General features: G+C 35.0%; 1 protein-coding gene across 4 annotated transcripts in view; it reads left to right on the top strand.

The window, feature by feature from the left end:
- MANEA (mannosidase endo-alpha) overlaps positions 1 to 19,411 on the top strand; it is a 40,805-nt gene extending 21,394 nt beyond the window's left edge. For 3 of the 4 annotated variants that reach the window (XM_037149088.2, XM_037149087.2, XM_037149089.2), the window contains exons 3-5: positions 4,725 to 4,834; positions 13,819 to 13,895; positions 14,619 to 19,411. In XM_037149088.2, coding sequence (XP_037004983.2) covers positions 4,725 to 4,834; positions 13,819 to 13,895; positions 14,619 to 15,276 — 845 coding nt within the window. In that variant the 3' untranslated portion in view covers positions 15,277 to 19,411. The remainder of the gene's footprint in view (positions 1 to 4,724; positions 4,835 to 13,818; positions 13,896 to 14,618) is intronic. The other variant, XM_037149090.2, reaches the window with a different exon arrangement.
- The last annotated feature ends 475 nt before the right edge of the window (positions 19,412 to 19,886 follow it).

The raw sequence follows: 19,886 nt of genomic DNA, 5'->3' as shown, positions 1-19,886 counted from the left end.
CTTTCCTATTTGGATTTATCTATCTATCTATCTATCTATCTATCTATCTATCTATCTATCTATCTATCTATTTACTTTTTTCCCTGATTGCTCTGGCTATCATCCCAATACCATGTTTAAATGGAAGTGGTGAAAGCAAGCATTCTGAAACCTTCTTGATCTGAGGGGAAAGGCTTTCAGTCTTTTTACTGTTGAGTGTGCTGTTCTCTGCGGATTTTTTATATATCACTTATGTTGTATTTTCTTTTTAGTCCTAGTTTTTTTGTTTTTTAATCATGAAGGAGTGTTGAATTTTATAAGGCTTTTTCTGCATCCATTGAGATGATTTTTTCCCTTCATTCTGTTAATGTGATGTATGACATTAATAGAGTTCCAGATGTTGCACCATGCTTATTACATTCTGGGAATAAACCCTGTGTAGTTGTGGTGTATAATTTTTTAATGTGCTGCTGAATTTGATTTGATAATATTTTGTTGGGAATTTTAGTATCAGTGTTCATAAAGAGAGTGGTCTGTGTTTTATAGTGGTTTCTTTTTTTGACTTGGGCATTAAGGGAATGGTAACTCATACAGAGAGTTAGGAAGTATTCCCTCCCCTTCAAGATTTTTAGAACAACTTGAGAAATTTTGGTTCAGTTCTTCTTTAAGTATTTGGTAGAATTTACTTGTAAAGCCATTGGGTTCAGGGTTTTTATTTGTCAGGAAATTTTTGATTACTGACTTAAAGAGTTGTTTGTATTATTTCTTCATTACGATTTTAAAGTATATGAGTTTGTATAGATACTGTCTCTTTCATTCCTGCTTTTGATAATGTTTGTTTTCTCTCTCTCTCTCTCTCTCTCTCTCTCTCGGCTATATTTCCGGTGGTTCACTAATATTCATCCTTTCAGTGAACCAACATTTGGTTTCATTGATTCTCTGGAAGAAGAACCAGTGTGCATTCTGATCCTGTCAGACATAAACCTTATAAATGTCAGTTCAAGTTCTTTATAGCATTGTTCAGTGGTTCTCTATTGTTGCCAGTTTTCTACAGTACTTTTTTAATCAGTTACTGATAAAGCAATGTCGAAGTCTTCTGGTATAACTCTGGGTACCAGGGGATGACTGTAGGTAAGTTTTGGGGGAGTCAGAAGTTATACTCAAATTTTTGACTGCATAGGGATAGGTGCCTCCTAACCCTTAAATTGTTCTAAAGCCAGTCAAACTACGTATGTAGTATGAGGATCTCACCACAATATATTCCCAATTTCTCCCTGCCATACTTTTTGCTATTGTTATCCTAATTCTTGTATTAGAGAAGTACTATTGTTGCTGTAGACTGGAGATTGGCAAACATTTTCTGTAAAGGATCAGCTAGTAAATATCTTGGTACTTGTTAATTCCTTCTGGAACTCATTGAGGAGTGCTGAAATCATTGAGTGGAGAACAAACAATGAATGATGAAGCACTTTCTCTTACGGGGCAGCGTCATGACTGATACAAGTTCTAGCAAGTATGGTGAGTCCCAAGCAAACACTGAGGGCTGAAACATTTTTTTCTCATCAAAATGCAATGAGCACAGGGTTTGATGAGGTCTGAAGTCTATGAGTACTGAGGTATGACTGTAATTTTGTTTTTAGAGGCCACATGTGCTCTTTACCACCACTTAACTCTGGCATTGCCGTGTGAAGGCCATTATAAGCAGTATGCAAACAAAGGTATAGAAGACTTGTCAGCTGAGGGAAAGATCTGGCTTGTGAACCATAGTTTGCTGACTACAGCTTTAAATATTTATCTATTAAAGCAATTAAAAGTAAAAAAAAAACAAAAACAAACTAATTTTGCCTTCACTTACTTCATTTCCCATGTTCCCCTTTTCATAGAAGATCTCAGTACGTCTGACCTCAATCTTGTTCAGCCTCAGAATTTCCCTTTAATATTCCTGTAGTGCAGGTCCACTTGCAGTGAGTCCTTTCAGGTGCTGTGTTTGTATTGCATACTTTGAATGGTACGTCTACTGCAGAATTGTCAGTGAGCAGGTTCGGGGGGATTGTTTGGGAATTTTAAAAATGTTACTCCATTTTATTCCACCTTTCATGGTTTTGAGGAGAAGTATTCTGTCGTTTTTTTAAAATCCTTTTATGTGTTAATTTTTGTATGCATTTGTCTTTGACTAAAAGATTTTTTATTTTTAGTAGTTTAAATACATTGTGTTTTTTTGTATTTATCCTTCGTAATATTTTCTTAGATTTGTTGCTCGTGTCTGTCTTCAGCTTTTCAAAGTTCTTAGTAATTATTTCTTCAACGATACCTTCTGCATCTGAGTTTCTAATGATAAGTGTGTTACAACTGTGATGCAAGAGATATCGGCTGTGTTGCTTTGTGTGGGGGGGTGGGTTTTTATCCTAATCTTTTTCCTCATTATATTTCATTTTGGTAACTTCCCATATGACTTGCCAGAAGTTACCTGACTCCTCACCTCTGTTGAGTCAGTTCATGAGTCTGTTGAAGGCATTCTTCATCTCTTATATGTGTTTTTCATTTCCAGCATTTCTATTTGATTCTTATAGCTTTTATCTCTGCAGTTTTTCACCTGGTTTTACATATTGGCTATCTTTCCTATTAGACCCTTTGTCATTGTAATCATAGTGATTTTACGCTCCCTGTTTAATGACTTGAACATTTGTTTCATGCCTGCACCTGGTTCTATTGATGGCTTTCTTTTGGCAGTGAGTGGTGGTTTTTCTTGTTTTTTATGTGCCTTGTAATTTTTCATGTCATTCTGTATCATGATAATAGTGTTTATGTCTAGAAATGGTCTTGCCTTTCTCTCTGATAAATCTTTAGTTTGGAAGAATGTTTGAGATACTTTAAAGAAGTACTAAGTTCCCTGTATGAAACACAAGTTTTCACAAGCTCTGTGGAGTTAAAGATATCCAAATTCATTTCCTATTTTACTGTCTTCTTGTTAATGGTTTTATGTAATTATTCTTGGGGAGATCTTACACTGTGTGATGCATTCTTTCATTTATACTTCTTTAAAACATACTTTTATGTTATGAACTGAATTTATTCCCATTTTACACATATAAAAACTTAAGTAAAATGATATATATAAAGGTGAACCCCTGTCAAGTGACATAATTGGGACTTGATTCTCCGGGCCCATCTAATTTCATATCTTGCTTTCTTAACTATTATCCTGTTTCAATGAATTATTTAACTTAATAGGGAAAAATTGAATATCAGTTATATTGAAGGTCCCATTATAAGTTCTGTGCAAGAATGACACAGTCAATATGACATGCTGTGCATTTAATATACTAATACTCTAAGAATGGATTTCAAAGAGTATCACTTTTCATGTAGAATGGGAATGGTAGAAATACAGAGTAATAGGTCTTATTTACCAGTGATACTTGGTTGATGCGTTTTAGAGGGATCTTTCTGGTTACTGTGCAGGATTCATTACCATTGTAAATGGTCCAGCCATTTTCAGGTTAGAACCACCGTTGGCTTAGTTCCTAGGATGTTCTTTTTGTAGACCTCATGAGTGACAGAGTCATTAGCATTATACGGCAGGTCCTCGATAATGTGTTTTGTTCTGTCTGGTGTCTTTTCATTATAACATTGATAAGATGCCATAGTGTTGCCAGTGGAAATAGGATTCTTCCATAGAGTCACAAGCAAAGCATTTTGGGATTCGCTTATACGAGGATATGAGCAATAGAAGCAAGATTTATTGGAACAGAATTAAAAGACTGCCTCCAGGTGCCAATGCCTCTTGGTTGGGACACCAAAACCAGGTGGCTCAGCTCCATCTTGCTGCAGAAGTGCAGGGCCTGGTGAGCACTCACCAGGGGGGTCAGGATCCAGAACTGTAATGCCATCACATCACCCAGGGCCCCAGTGGTCCAGCGTAGTCTCTGCTCCCAGCTGTACTCTGGCCTGGTCTGCCCCACACTTTAGCTCAAGTGGTTGCTGCAAGAATAGAGAACAGGCAAATGAACAAGCCCCGAGCCTTTGTTAAGCTTTGACTATGTTACCTTGGGCTTGGGAAGGGGTGAGCTTTCTTTCTTTTTCTTTTTTTTTTTTTTTAAGATTTTGTTTATTCATTTTTAGAGGGAAGGAGAAGAAGAGGGAGAAAAACATCAGTGTGTGGTTGCCTCTCACCTGCCCCCTACTGGGGACCTGGCCCACAAACCAGGCATGTGCCCTGACCAGGAATTGAACCAGCAACCCCTTGCTTCTCAGGCTGGCACTCAATCCACTGAGCCACACTAGCCAGGGCAGCTTTTTTTCAAACTAACCAATCTTCTTTCTAATTCTCTGTGGGCTGTGCTGGGCCGTCCCTCTATGTGTAACAAATGTATCACTCTAATGCAAGATGTTAACAATAGAAACTGTGTGGGATGGAGAGGGATTGTGTAGAAGGAGAGTAGACGGGAACTCTGTCCTTTCTATACCGTTTTTCTAAAATTTGTTCTAGGAAGTAAAATCTATTAATTAAAAGTTATTGATGCCTGTTAAAGAGTTCATAAAATTGGCTATATAGAATATCTAACAACCATAGGTAGTATCTAACTAATGTAACAACAGTGTTAAGTGAAGATTTTTCTTTGTTATTAAATGTTTAATTCTTATTCTGTTCCTTCCTGTACCTTTGTCAAAAAAAGAATACTTGTAGTCATTCCCATTTCTGTATTCATCTCTTTTTTTGTTTTGTTTTTGGTCTTTTCTGTTAGGTGTACTAGCTCTATCTTGGTACCCACCCGGGTCACACGATGAGGATGGAGTACCTACTGATGACTTGGTACCAACTATTTTGGATAAAGCTCATAAATATAATCTAAAGGTATTTTATTTTATATATTTTACTTTTTATTGAGATATAATTGTATGTCATATTAGTTTCAGGTGTTCAATATAATTATATATATAGTGAAACAAGCATCACACTAAGTCTAGTTAATATCCATCAACATACAGAATAATAATTTTTTTGTCTCCTGATGAGAATTTATAAAATCTGTTCTCTTAGCAACTCTGCAGTGTAGTAGTATTAACTAATAGTCACCATGTTGTACTTTACATCCCAGGACTTACTAATTTTATGGCTGAAGTTTGTACCTTTCACCATCTTTACACATTTTACTCCACCCCCACCTCAGGTTCTGTATATATTTTGGATAGTAACCCCTTTACTAGATATATTGTACGATTTGCAAATATGTTCTCCCATTTGGTAGGTTGCCTTTCATCTTGTTGATGGTTTCCTTTGCTGTGCAGAAGCTTTTTAGGTTGTTGTAGTCCCATTTTATTTTCTTTTTCTCAAAATATTTTTTAATTTATCTTTTGGTTATTTCTCTAACCAGAGAAATTGTACTACCAGTAGGTTGTACAATAGGATGTTGTTTAACCTCCACATACTAGTACTTGCGAGTTTTCCCGTCTCCTTCCTGTAGCTGATGGCTAGTTTTATGCCATTGTGATCCAAAAAATACTGAACACGATTTCACTCTTCTTAAAATTTTGGGGACTTGTTTGTGTCCTGGAGTATGTTCCGTGTGTACTTGAGGAGAATGTGTATTTTGATTCTTTTGGATAGAATGTTCTGTATATGTCTGTTAATTGCATCTAGTATAATGTGTCATTTAAGATCAGTTTCATCAATCAATGAAGGTGGGGGATTAAAGTCTCCTACAATTATGGTCTGCCTAGTTTACCTTTTAAGTTTGTTACTGTTTGCTTTCTATATTTAGATGTCCCTATATTGGTTGGATAAATATTTAGCAGTGTTAATTCTCTTACTGTATTTACACCTTTATATATTGACCTTCTTTGTCTCTGATTACAGACTTTTCTTAATGTTTATTTTATCTGATATGAATACAGCTTACGCTTTCTTTTGATTTCCATTTGCATGCAATATCATTTTTTGTATCATCTCATTTTTAGACTGTGTGTGTCCTTAATCTAAAGTGAGACTTTTGATTAAGGATCTAAAAGTGAGACCTTCACTTAATCTAAAGTGATACCCTGGCTGGAGTAGCTCAGTGGGTTGAGCATGGGCCTGTGACGCAAAGGGTTGCTGGTTCAATTCCCAGTCAGGGCACATGCCTGGGTTGCAGGCCAGGTCCCCAGTAGGGGACACATGAGAGGCAACCACATATTGATGTTTCTCCTTCTCCTTCTCCTCCTCTCTCCTTTCCCCTTTCTCTAAAAATAAATAAATAAAATATTAAAAAAAAAATTAAAAAGTAAGACTTTTGTAGTTAACACATAGATGGGTCTTTTATTTTTTAATTCATTCAGACATTTTATTTTCTTAGAGGGAGCAGAATTTAGCCTATTTTTACTTAGAGTTGTTATTGATAGGTATGAAGTTTTGCTGATTTAATTGTTCTATAGCTTTTTGTAATTTCTTTGTTCTTTTTTTTCTCTCTTCCCTTATGATTTGGTGATTTTTCTATAGTGGTAGGCTTATATTCCTTCCTCTGGATTTTTTTGTGTATCTACTATAGGTTTTTACTTTTTGGTTATCTTGAGGCTTCCGTAAAACAACTTATATTTTTAAAAGTGTCTTTTGTTGATAACAAATTAAATTTGAATGGATTCTAAAGTTGTACATTTTATGCCCTCATGTACATCTTTTTACCGTATTTTCAACAAATTATTGTAATTACTTTTACTAGTTGCCCTTTAATTGTAGCTTTATAAGTGATTAAATCATCACCTTCATATCATTAGATTTTTCTGAATTTTAATATACAGCATCTGGCAGAATTAGCACCTGCCTGAGTGTGGTTGGCAGGGTAATAATATGAGTGTAACAATTTATAGTTTTAATTTGAACATTTCACCTAAAATGTCATGTGGTGTGTTTAAGTGTGCTATTGTTATGTTACAGAATTACATGCTTATGATTTTGTAATAAAAGATTTTGTAAGAAAAATGGGCATTATTTGGGTGGACCCTGTATATTTACTTGTACCAGTGAGATTTATACTTTTATGTTTTCCTATTACAAATTAGCACCCTTTTGTTTAAGCTAAGGTAGTCCCTTTAGCACTTATATTAATTGTCTAGCTTTTACTTTTATGGAAAAATCATTATTTCACATTTAGTTCTGAAGAATAACTTTGCTGGGCAGAGTATTCTAGGTTGAAAGTTTTCTTTTGAAAGTGCTTTATATATATCTTGCCACTTCTGTTGATATAATAGGGGTTCCTTTGTTTATAACATACTGTTTTTTTCTCTTGCTTCTTTGAAGATTCTGTTGTTTAACGTCTGACTATTATAACTTACCTTGCTGTGGGTTTCTTTCAGTAAATTTTATTTGGAACTCTGGGTTTTCTGGATCCGGATGCCTGTTCCCTTCCCATATTAGGGAATTTTTCAGAAAAGTTTTCTGCCCCTTTTACCCAGGGGCCCTTATAATGCAAATATTGGGCCTTTTCGGTGTTGTCCCACAAGTCCTTTACTTGCCTTCTCTCTTCTTTATTCCTTGTTTTAACTTCGTGCTGCTCTGACTGGATGAGTACCACTGCCCTGTCTTTGAGTTCATTGGTTCTTTCTCCTGTTTTTTCAAGTTGTTACCAGATTCTTTCTCTATTGTATATTTTAGTACAGTTATTTTATTCTTCAGTTCCATCATTTGTGTTTAGTACTTTCTTTTATTTTCTGTTTGTTGAAATTCTCATTATGTTCATGAGTTGTTCTCCTGACCTTGGTGAGCATCCTTATTACAGTTATTTTGAACTATTAATCATGTGGGAAACTTTACTTGTTTTCTATTGCTACCTTGCAAAATACCCCCAAACTTGGCAGTTTAAAACAACACACACTTACCATATACAATTTCTTTTTTTAAAGATATTATTTGTATATTTTTAGACAAAGGGGAAGGGAGGGAGAATGAGAGGAAGAGAAACATTAATGTGTGGCTGCCTCTCACATACCCACTACTGGGGACCTGGGGACCTGGCTTACAACCCAGGCATGTACCCTGAGTAGGAATCAAACAGGGAACCCTTTGGTTCCTGGCCAGTGCTGAATTCACTGAGCCACACCAGCCAGGGCTCTCATATACAATTTCTAAAAGTCAGGAATCTGGAAGTGGCTTAGACAGGTAGGTGTAGCTCAGGATCTTTCATGAGATTATAGTCAAGCTGTTGGCAGGTGCTACAGTCATCCAACTTTCTCATGTGGTGGTTGATAGGCCTTGGTTTCTTTGAATTATTGAAATGGTAGTTTTAGTTCTTTACCACATAAGCCTCTCTGTAGGGCTACCTGTGCCTTCTTATGATATGGGAGCTGGATTCTTCAAAGTGAACGATCAGAGAGAGAGAGTCTAATATGGACATTGGAGTCTTTTTTTGAGCTAATCTTAAAATTAATACCACTTCCATTCTACTGTATTGGTTTATCCACTGATAAAGCAATGCCAGCACAGTGCAGGCATCAACTGCACGTGTCAGGAATATCTGAAAACGGGGATCACTGGTGGTCATTTTGAATACTGGCTACTACAGAGCTTGCAGATCGATTCTATAGTGATAGCACAGTTCCGATTCAAAAACTAAACCATAGCACAAAAAAGAAATATACAGGCTGATCTCACTGATGAAAAATATGCAATATTTCAAAAGAAAAATTAGATAAAAAGTGTTGTTCTTTAATTGTTGTTCAGTACAGTTGTTTCCCCAGTGAATCTGTCAGGTCTTAGACTTTTCTTTATTGAAGTTTTTGATTACTGACTCAATCTCCTTACCTAGTAATCAGTGTGCTCAGATTTTCTGGGTTTTTTTCATGATTCAATCTTGGAAGATTGTTTGTGTCTAGGAATATATCCATTTTTTCCACTTTGGTGCAATTTGCTAAAGTATAAATGTTAATAGTAATTTCTTTTGATCCTTTGTATTTCTGTAGTTCGGTTGTAATATTTCTTTCATTTTTGAGTTTACTTATAGGAACCATCTTTCTATTTCTAGCTAAAGGTTTGTCAGTATTTTCAAGAAACCTTTGGTCTTTCCTATTGCTTTGTATCTCTATTTCTTTATTTTCTGCTTTGATTTTTGTCTTTTCCTTCCCTCTAGTTATTATGAGCTTCATTCATTCTTCTGGTTCTTTGGGGTATAGTTAGGTTGTTTATTTGCAACTTTATTTATTTCTTGAGGTATATGTTTATCACTGTCAACTCTTAGTATGTCTTAGAACTTTTTTTTTTGCTGCACCCTTAAGTTTTTGTATGTTATATTTTCCTTTTCATTTCTTTTCAAGGTACTTTTGATTTTTCTGTCATCAACCTTTTTGGAGCGATTGTTCAGTAGCATGTTTTCAATTTTCACATATTTGCGAATTTTTCCATCTTTATCTCGCGATTGATTTCTACTTTTATACCATGTGATCTAAAATTTTATATTTGCTTTGATTTCAATCTTTTAAAGTTAATTAAGAGTTTTATTGTGACCACCTAACATATGATCTATCCTGGAGAATGTTCCATGTTCACGTGGGAATAATATGTATTCTCTTGTGATTGGATGGAACCTTCTGCATATATCTGTTATGCCTGCGTGACCTAATGTTGGTTCAGGCTGTTGTGTCCTTATTGATTTTCTGTCTGGATAATTTATCCAGTGATGCAAATAAGGTATTAATGTCTGACACTATTATTGTACTACTGTCTGTTTGATCCCCGTGGCCTGTTAACATTTACTTTATAGTAGGTGTTCTTATGTTGTAAATATTTACAAATGTTATATCCTCATATTGAATTGACCACTTTTTCATTATGCAACTCTCTTTTTTTGCCTCTTACTACAATCTTTGTTTTAAAAGTTTACTTTTGTATGAAATAATTATAGCTGCCCCAGTTCGTTCTGGTTTCACACGTGTAAAATATATTTTGTCATTCCTTCACTTTTGTATTGTTACTGTTTTTATATCTGAATGTAAATTGGCCTCTTTTTTTAAACCAATTTAACCTGTCTTTTGATGGGAGAAGTTTTTCCATTTACATGACAAGTAGTTGTTTCTAGGTATCTATTTATTGCCATTTCGTTTGCTTCCGACTGTTCTGTAAGGTCTTCATTCCTTTCTTCTTCTCTGCCTTCCTTTTCCCCGTGGGATAGGTCACCTTTATCACGTAAAGCAGCCCGTTTCAGTGTTTTCTTGGGCAGAGGTGTGGTGCTGGGAGGGTTTCCCTGACAGCCTCCACTGGGCCCAGACTCGTGTTTTTCTTTCCTTTCCCCACTCTAGTGATGTGCTGGAGTCCCCCTTTGGGAAGGCTTGACTTCTGCAAGTTTTCTCTCTAATACGTGAGTTCCTGTCCATGTCCGTACTCACCCAGTTTCTGCCCAGCAGTGACAAGAGGTGACCAGGCAGTTTTTCTGTCCCCCTGTTTTCCCAGCCCATCTAGAGATCTGTCTGTCCCTTTCAGGCTGCACTGGTGGGCAGGACTCCTCCCCGCTTTCCTGGAGTCAGGTACTAGTTTAGAGCTTTTATTCCTGTGTGAATGTCCCATCCTTCGATTAAAAAGGGGGATAAATATCAGGAAAGTTTTATACTTCCATGTTGTTGAAGTCACTCTTCAGGATCCCCTCCCCATTAGAAAGTGCACTTTTGCTGCAGAATAGAGACTGGCAAGGCCAAAAGTAGAAGCAAGAAATAAGGGAATATTTATATGAATCTTATTCCTTGACCTAGAGATAAGGCAGACATCTGATTTTATATGTACAGTTGACTCTTGAAGAACCTTTCAACTACATGGATCCACTTTCACACAGCTGTTTTTGAATGAACATCTGTACCATTTTGTGTCCGCAGCTGTGAATCCACAGATGCAGAGGGCCAGCTGTATGCATTGATCTCTGTCATTTTATGTAGAGGACTTGAACATCTACAAATCTGATGTCTGTGGGGTGTCTTGGAACCAGTCCCCCATTGGGCCTTGAAGGACAGCTAAGTTTTGGGGAAGTCAAAAGATGCATAGATTTTTTAAAGCACCAGGGAGTCAGCACCCTTAACCCTCATGTTCTTCAGCTCTCAACAATAATACTCTGTCATCATTAAAAATTATTTTAGTATTGGTCTAATATATTTTGGCAAATGAAAGAGAAATAGTGACTAGATCACATCATTACTTAAATCTATAAGTAATTTTACTACAATTAAGAATTTTGAAATATATGTGTGTTTTGCACTGTTCTCAGCTTTTTAAATTACTGTGCTTATATTGAGCTGCATTTTACAAAAGAAGGATGCCATTTATAGTTTGCAACATTAAAAACAAACTTGTTTTGACACATTTGCTTAGATATGGTGTCATTTTTATGTAAAATGGAAACAAACTTGAAAAATAATTTGCATCTAATAAGAATTATTCAAGATAACATGAGTATAAAAATTGCAATAAAAAAATAAACTACCTAGCAATAAACTAAACACAGGAGGTGAAAGACCTGCATACTGAATGAAAACTGCAAACCATTGTTGAGAGAAATTGGAGAAGCCCACAAAAATGGAAAGATACTCTGTTCATGGATAGGAAGAATTAACATTGTTAAAATGTTCATATTACCTAAAGCAATCTACAGATTGAATGCACTCCCCATCAAAATCCCAATGGCATTTTTCACAGAAATAGAACAAAATATCTTAAAATGTTATGGAACCACAAAGACCCTGAATAGCCAAAGCGGTCCTCGGAAAGAAGGACAAACTTGGAGGTATCACATGCTCCATTGTTCAAACTATACTACCAAGCTATAGTAACTTAAACAGTATGGTATTGGCAGAAACAAAACAGACCTACAGACCAATGGGAAAGAGTTGAGAGCCCAGCTACGAACACACACGTATAAGGACAGCCAATCTGCTACAAAGGAGCCAAGAACATACAATGGTTGAAGTCTTTTCTAAAAGTGGTGCTGGTAAAACTGGACAACCATGTGCAAAATAGCGAAACTAGACCACTGTCTTTCATCATACACAAAACTTACCTTGAAATGGAGTAAAAACTTGAATGATAAGATGCGAAACAATAAGATACATAGAAGAAAAATCAGTAATAAACTTAGTGGACATTAGTCTTAGAGGCTTTTTATGAATTTGACTCCAAAGGCAAAGGAAATGAAAACAAATAGGACTACTTCAAACTAAAAGAATTTTATGCTGCAAAGGACACCATCAAGAAAATATTAAGGCAACCAACTGAATGGGAGAAGATACATGCATATATTTCCAATAAGGGATTAATGTCTAAAAAAATTCATATCACCACCATGAACAAAATCTGATTAAAAAATGGGCATAACACCTGAATAGACATGTTTCCAGGGAAAACAGACAGATGGCAACAGGCACGTGAAAAGATGTTCAACTTTACTAATTATTACAGAAATGCAAATCAAGACTGCACTGAGATGTCACCTAACACAGGTAGAATGGCTCTTATTAAAAAGAGAAGAAATAAACATTGGAGAGGATGTGGAGAAATGGGAACCCTGCCCACTCAGGTGGTAACGTAAGTTGTCAGTCACTATGGCAAACAGTGTGAAGGTTCCTTAAAAAATGAAGAATAGAATTACCAAATGATCCAGCAATTTATCTCTTGGGTATTCATCTGAAGAATATGAAAACACTAATAAACATATATATATATACACCCCTGTGTTTATTGCAGCGTATCTTAGTAGCTAAGATATGGAAACAAGTGTCCATTGACAGTTGAATGGATAAAGATGTGGTACGTGTACACAATGGAATACTCCTTAGCCATAAAAAGATGAAATATTGCCGTTTGCAACAAGGATGGATCTCCAGAGTATGATGCTAAGTGAAAAGTCAGATGGAGAGAAAGATGTAGAATATGATTTCAGTCATGTGGAATATAAAACAATGTAAAAACAAAACTCATTGATACAGACAAAGAGATGGTTAAAAGAGGAGAGAAAGAGAGATGATTCATCTATATAAAACAATGTAAAAACAAAACAAAAACTCATTGATACGACAGGTGGATGGTTACCAGAGGGGATGTGGGGTGGGTGGGTAGGGTGAAGTGGGTACAGGGAATCAACTGAATGGGGAAATTGGAAACTAGGCTTTCTGTGGGGGACACAAAATGGATGTTGAATTACAATGTTGAACACCTGAAATTTTGATAGTGTTATTAAACACTATATTTTACCTCAGTTGTAAAAAAATGGAATCTTCCGTGCACAGTATTTAAAAAATATTTCTGGTTACTGCTTTCTGCTATTACAATAGAGAAATATAAACCATATCAGTAATAACAAGCATTCTGAAAGTTATTGCCCTTTATAGTACTAGTGGATATTAATAGTACAAATTAAACATACATTATTTTGTAAAATGCTATTTTAGTTATGGAAGAATTTGTTATTTAAAGGCATTCGACATTGACTCCATGTATACTTGATCACATCTGAAAAATGAATCCAGATTTTTCTAGACCATGTTTTCATTTTTATGACCAAAAAAAAGAGAGAGATGTGTTTGAGTATAGAAATATCCATATTTATTCTGTATGAGGAATCCAGGAAGAAGTGGCTCACAGTGACTGAATGTTGAGCTGTGAGCTCAGATGACCCACACTGCCTCCTGCTGGCTGCGTGTGACAAGTTGCAACACTTGTCCCAACTAGGATTGTGTCCCTTAGAAAGTGAGGATAGTACCAGTAACCACCTGACGGCATTGTCAGAATTAACTGACATAAAATGCATAAAACATTTAGCATATTGTTTAATAGAGAAAGTTCTTAGTATTGTTACTATTAAATTCTCTGACAACGTATCAATGTTTTTGTTTTAGGTCACTTTTCACATCGAACCATATAGCAATCGAGATGATCAAAACATGTATGAAAATGTCAAATACATTATAGACAAGTGAGTTTCTTCTGTATCTATAAACTGATTTTGTAATGAATATTGCAATCATTTTGAGAAACATTTCTGAAGTTCCTTAAAGTTTCTTTTCTGTATGAATAAAGATTGTCTTTATTGTTTTACTTTGCTTATTAGGCTACTTATGTTTTCTTTATACCAACATTTTAAATTGTATTATTTTAAAAATTTTATGATTATACAGTTCTGTCTTTTTAAAAGCAGGCTCAGATAATAAAATGTGAGCTGCTTTTATAGTCATGGGCTCACATGTAGTATTTCATTTATATTTAGTCTGATTACAAGCAAACAATCTATTAATACAGCTTCATTTTGTTCAAGGGTGTGACTTATAACAGTCTGTGGCAGTGGCCATGCTCTCACAGAGAAACTTGTCAGCAGCGCTGGGCTGTTTACCACTGACAGGAAAAAAGCAGTTCACATCGTCATGTGGGAAGCGGGCTTTTCATGGTGTTAGTCAACATTTGTACCTCAATAGAAGATCATTGATTTCTTGTTTGGTAATATCTTAGTATATCCATGATCTCATTTCCTGATGTATAAAACTGAAATGCATTTTTAATAATTACACTTATACAACTGACTCCCCAGGGAAGGTGAACAGTGTGTATAAACTATGATTATCTTCATTTTCAGTACATAATTACTGTCTGTGGTAAATGAATTGTTAGTATTCATTCACTTTTACCTATGTTTATATTCTAGGTATGGAAATCATCCAGCCTTTTACAGGTACAAGACTAAGACTGGCGATTCTCTTCCTATGTTTTACATTTATGATTCCTATATTACAAAGCCTGAACAGTGGGCCAATCTGTTAACCGTCTCAGGGCCTTGGAGCATTCGCAATTCTCCATACGATGCCTTGTTTATTGCACTTCTAGTAGAAGACAAACATAAATATGATATCCTTCAAAGTGGTTTTAATGGAATTTACACATATTTTGCCACAAATGGCTTTACTTATGGCTCATCATATGAGAACTGGGGCAGGTTAAAATTATTTTGTGATCACTTCCAACTAATATTTATCCCAAGTGTGGGCCCGGGATACATAGATACCAGCATCCGTCCATGGAACACCCAGAACACTCGGAACCGAGTCAATGGGAAGTATTACGAAACGGCCCTGGGTGCTGCACTCCAAGCCCACCCCAGTGTAATTTCCATCACTTCTTTTAATGAGTGGCATGAAGGAACTCAGATTGAAAAAGCTGTTCCCAAAAGAACCAGTAACACAGTGTACCTGGACTACTGGCCTCACAAACCAAGTCATTATCTAGAACTAACCCGCAAGTGGTCTGAAAAATACAGTAAGGAAAGAACAACTTACGCACTAGAAAACCAGCTGCCTGTTTCTTAATGCACTAACATTTAATAATTGACATCACCTCATTTCAATAAATGCCTTTGATTTGGTGTTACGGACAGAAAACTGTCAAAATCCATTTTTGCATTGTTACCATTATCTTTTATGGAAATGATTTGTACTTTTTCACAGGTAATAATGTTATCATTGCCACCCTTCACCATGTTGCACTGAAAAAATACCTGAGAGAAACTGTGCAGAAACTTTCCCTGTGCCATCATCTGCTAATGTTCTGACCAACATTGAAATCCTGCTTTCATAGCAATTTAGTTTTTATTCACGATGGGTACATGCTTGTTACATAGATTAGTTAGCACACAGTTCAACCCTATTTGTATTCCGGCCCGAAGACATAGAATTGTGCATTTCCTATATATAATGAAGAAAAACAGACCTGAAAGATAATGTACGTGTTTCATCTCTCAGTTTTTTCAGTGATTCAATCAACTTCATTGTATTAGGGATTGGATTCTGGATAACTCTTTAATAATAATTCCTAAAAGAAATAAAATAATGTCCTTAAGCCTCACTGTGAACCGTCCTGGGAGAGGAAGGCCTGCTCTCTGCTGCCCAGGAAACCCCCACTGGCAGCAGCCCTCCCTGAGCAGTTACCCGTGGCCCCCGGACGGGCCGGGTCTCCAATGTGTCTGCTGTACAGCGCCGAATCCCAGACTTTGGACCCCAAGAAAGTTCTTTTATAAAAGTTAATGATAGTGTCTTATTTAAGAAACATATGGTTGTTTTGAAATTATTTTGATGATATAGTGCCCAAAATGTTACCATTTTTAGAGTATGTTGTCAGTCTCTAACTTGTCGTCCTATTAACCATGTCTTTCAGTTTAATCAGAGACCAACTGTTAGATAAGAAAAAAGTCAATATTATTTTTGGATTGCCTCCATTTAATATTTTAAGCTGTTTACCAAGTACATTATTTACTTAGCTTTTTTATAGGAACTTAGGGACATAGAAATGAAAATTCCTTTATGTCTTAAATTCATTCCTAAAGTTTTGACATTTGATTAACACTTAATGATAGAAATAACATTCTATTTAAAAGATAACACTTTTAGTTATTATATATAATAATATTCCAATTTTAATCATTGTACTTGTAAGGTTTTAATTAGGTTATTTGTGGGTAGTTATTTGTCATATTGTGACAGGTTAATCACCTGTACGCTAGCTAAGAATGAATCTCTTTAAAAACTAGAGCATAGAATACATTATATTATTCAGTTAATATTTTTAACTAGAACTATAGTAAAAAATCTAATATATATGTTATCACATGAATATTGTTTCTTATTTATTAAAGAGAAGCAATAGGGTAATAGTAAACCATAATACACATAAATCTTCAGAGTATTAACACATTCTGAAACAAATTGGCCATGGAATTTATTATAAAATAGCCTATCAGAGGATGAAATTTATTTTTAAGCTGTGGTTCTGAAGTAAAATAACATGTTTACAACTTAAGAATTTGCCATTTCTCAGAGAATGATCAGGCCTCAGGAAATTAGTACAATAGTAATAATCTATTTTCTATAGGAAATTACAAGGAAAAAAATCACTGTACTGATTGATATTACCAAGCATCTTCATAGGAAGATTCAAACCTGTGGATTTTTTTCTAATATCTAGCTAGCCACTACCATTATATATTATCAGAGGCATAACTCTAAACATGTCATACCTAATAATATTTTATAATATGCCATGTTTTATTAAAGTTTAGTTAGAGAAATATCTACTATGGAGGAATTTTTATCATTGCTTATGTTGTATATTTGAACCCAGTATGATTAGAAATTAGGGAGAGTATGTAAGAACACGGTCAGCAAATCCTCAACACACATGCACCACCCCTTCCTGTTCTGCCCCTGCTGCAGAAACAGAAACTCCACTACAGCACGGTTTGCCTGTGACCTCCGTGTGGTCCCCAGCACATCACCCAGCAGCCACTAGCAGATTTCAAAGTGACATAAAACAGATTTTGTCTTCATTGCAGAAAGTTGTCTTCAAGGGAAAGATGTTTGGAATCTGATCACATAATGGTTTATAATTTATAATTATATAAATATTATATTCCATTTATCCTTTAAAAGGGTTATTAGGAAGAATTATCTCCAATAGTTTTGGTATTCTTCTTAGGGAGGAATGCTTTGACATGCTTCCTCGGGTATTTATTATAGTTGCTTTTACCATTTGATTAGAAATAGTTTGATCACAAGTAAATAAGACCAAAGAATGATTCCCTAATTTTAAAACTGTAGGTTTTCATTCAATAAATTAAAATAACTTAAAAAGAAAGGCAGTATAATATATGCAATTCATGAATCATAAGGAATTATTTTACGGTGTAAGGAGTCCAGTTGTATTGACAGTGTAGAGACCACACCTTCCCTTCTTTGCTCCCCTGAAGGGCTAGTACTGTCAAAACTGGTTGTTAGTAATGTTTACGTCAGCTATATGTTCACTTTTCTTTGTTTTAGGAATGTATACTAAAAATGACTGTTTTGTTATATGGAGTAGTGAACTTTCACCTAATAAAAGCATACATGAAATATATTGTATCTTAGGTACGAAAATCTATTCCTTTCTACTTATGAAGTGTTTTGTTTCATTTCTTGTCAACAGGTGAAAAGTAGTATTCAGCCACACTCTGTGTAGTTTCTCTGTTCGAGATAGGCAGCACTTACAGAGTAGGTATCTTCAGTGCACATACTGTTTAAACATGTGAATCTGAGTTACACACACACACAAGCCTTTCCTTTTTTAAGTCCTGAGGCGTCGTGCTATTTTATCCTTCAGGCATAATCCTGTATGAGCTGTGACATCCTCTAGGAAATCGATCATTCTCCAAAACAGCAAAAGTAACAAGCCACCTGAAAAACTTCCTAAGTTCATAACGCTGTGCTTTTTTGAAGTACTCAGTTACTCAACTGAAATCCTGTGACTGCCCTTAAACGCTATAGTGCTGGCGGAAACAGTGCTCGAAACCCTGTGTCTCAGCTTGGAATTAAGGTCAGCACTCTCACGGCCTGCAGGACAGAACGATATACTCTGTTTACGACTAGCAGATTTCAGTGATCTTTATAAATGTTTACAACTTCAAAATAAAAAATTGATGTAGCCATAAGCAAAAGAGTTTTTTGGCTCATATTTCTGTTTTTAAAGATGTACTTCAAATTAAATTTTATACTGACTTTGTTACATAACCACATAAAAGCTAAATATTATTGTATGCTTAATATAAGGTTATTAAATTTGAAAATTCTGGGACTACTTTCGCTTAATTACTGAGACTAATTTATTCTTAAATTAAAAAAAGTTGTGCCATTCTATTGCAGCTATCAGTGAAGGGAGGAGCAATTCTCAATATGATTAGCTTCTGTTATTATACAATTACTATTTAAATTATGGCATCAAAAGATAAAATAATTGAGACTTAATAAGCAGTTAGTCAGTCATAGATCTAAAAACTTACTAAACTCAAAACATATGGCACTTTTTCTCCTGAATGTTGTAGACTTCATTTAAAAGCCTCATATATTGAACTTCAAGTTTCTCAATTTACATACAAAATTAACAATAAATGTAAACATAAAGATAAAAAGCATTTTAGAAGATACTATATTGAAGTAACTATTTCATGGCACAAAGCAATGATGTACCATGTAAGATAATTCTACATATAATCCAACCTGTGGTATATGATTATATCATCATGCTATTGTGGTTTTGTTTTTAACTTTTTGAAAGAATAGGACAGAAATCTGATCAAAGGTTATTTTTAACATCTCAAAGTGATAAACTTCAGCTACTCATAACATTTAAGTAAACACATTAATTATAATTGTCTATGCATAAATGTATTTTTGAGTCAGTTCTATGAAAGCCATTACCAAACCACTATATTATTATGTTAACTTGATAACTGTATCTAATGTAATGTGGTTTTGACCATGATCTTGAAAATATCAAATGTAAAATAAAAAAATAGAAGATATTCAATTGTAAAGCATGTAATAAACCTTAGAATTTATGTTTGGACACAGCCACCTAGGAGTAGCTTGCCACCCTGCCTTGTTTTCACATGCTAAATAAATACTCATTGAAAACTGCTGTTCTGTATTTTGGTTTTTAATTACCCAGACTTATATTAGCCATGTTGCAGACCATTAAAATGGAACAGTCTAATCCCTGACTCCATGTAAAAAGTCAACTGCAAATCTGATTACTGTCTTCTTGATAATTTACTGTGTTACTATATTTATTTAGTTAAAGTGAGTTCTTGAAAATTATGCTTTTCACTTTTTAGGCATTTTGTAAGAAAAATATTTAATGGCAATGATGTGAACAGGAGTTGAGCACCAATTCTATTTTTCTTCATATGAGGATTGTGTATTTGTAGTTAGACTTCATTTAATCCCCAAATAAAATGTTTTGATAATATATGTTATTTCCTCATTTCATTTCTTAGTTTGAGTCATTCTTAAATGGAGTCAGGTAATGTTTGCTCTTATTAGAATATGTATACCCTGACTAATTTCAGAAAGGACTTGAAATACTTTTCCACAAAAATAATTACAAAATTGAT

This window comes from Artibeus jamaicensis, unplaced genomic scaffold (assembly GCF_021234435.1).
Source record: "Artibeus jamaicensis isolate MK-2021 breed Jamaican fruit bat unplaced genomic scaffold, CSHL_Jam_final contig_387, whole genome shotgun sequence".
Lineage (NCBI taxonomy): Eukaryota > Metazoa > Chordata > Mammalia > Chiroptera > Phyllostomidae > Artibeus > Artibeus jamaicensis.
The sequence above is the reverse complement of the archived record's forward strand: the minus strand, read 5'-3'. Positions and strand labels throughout refer to the sequence as shown.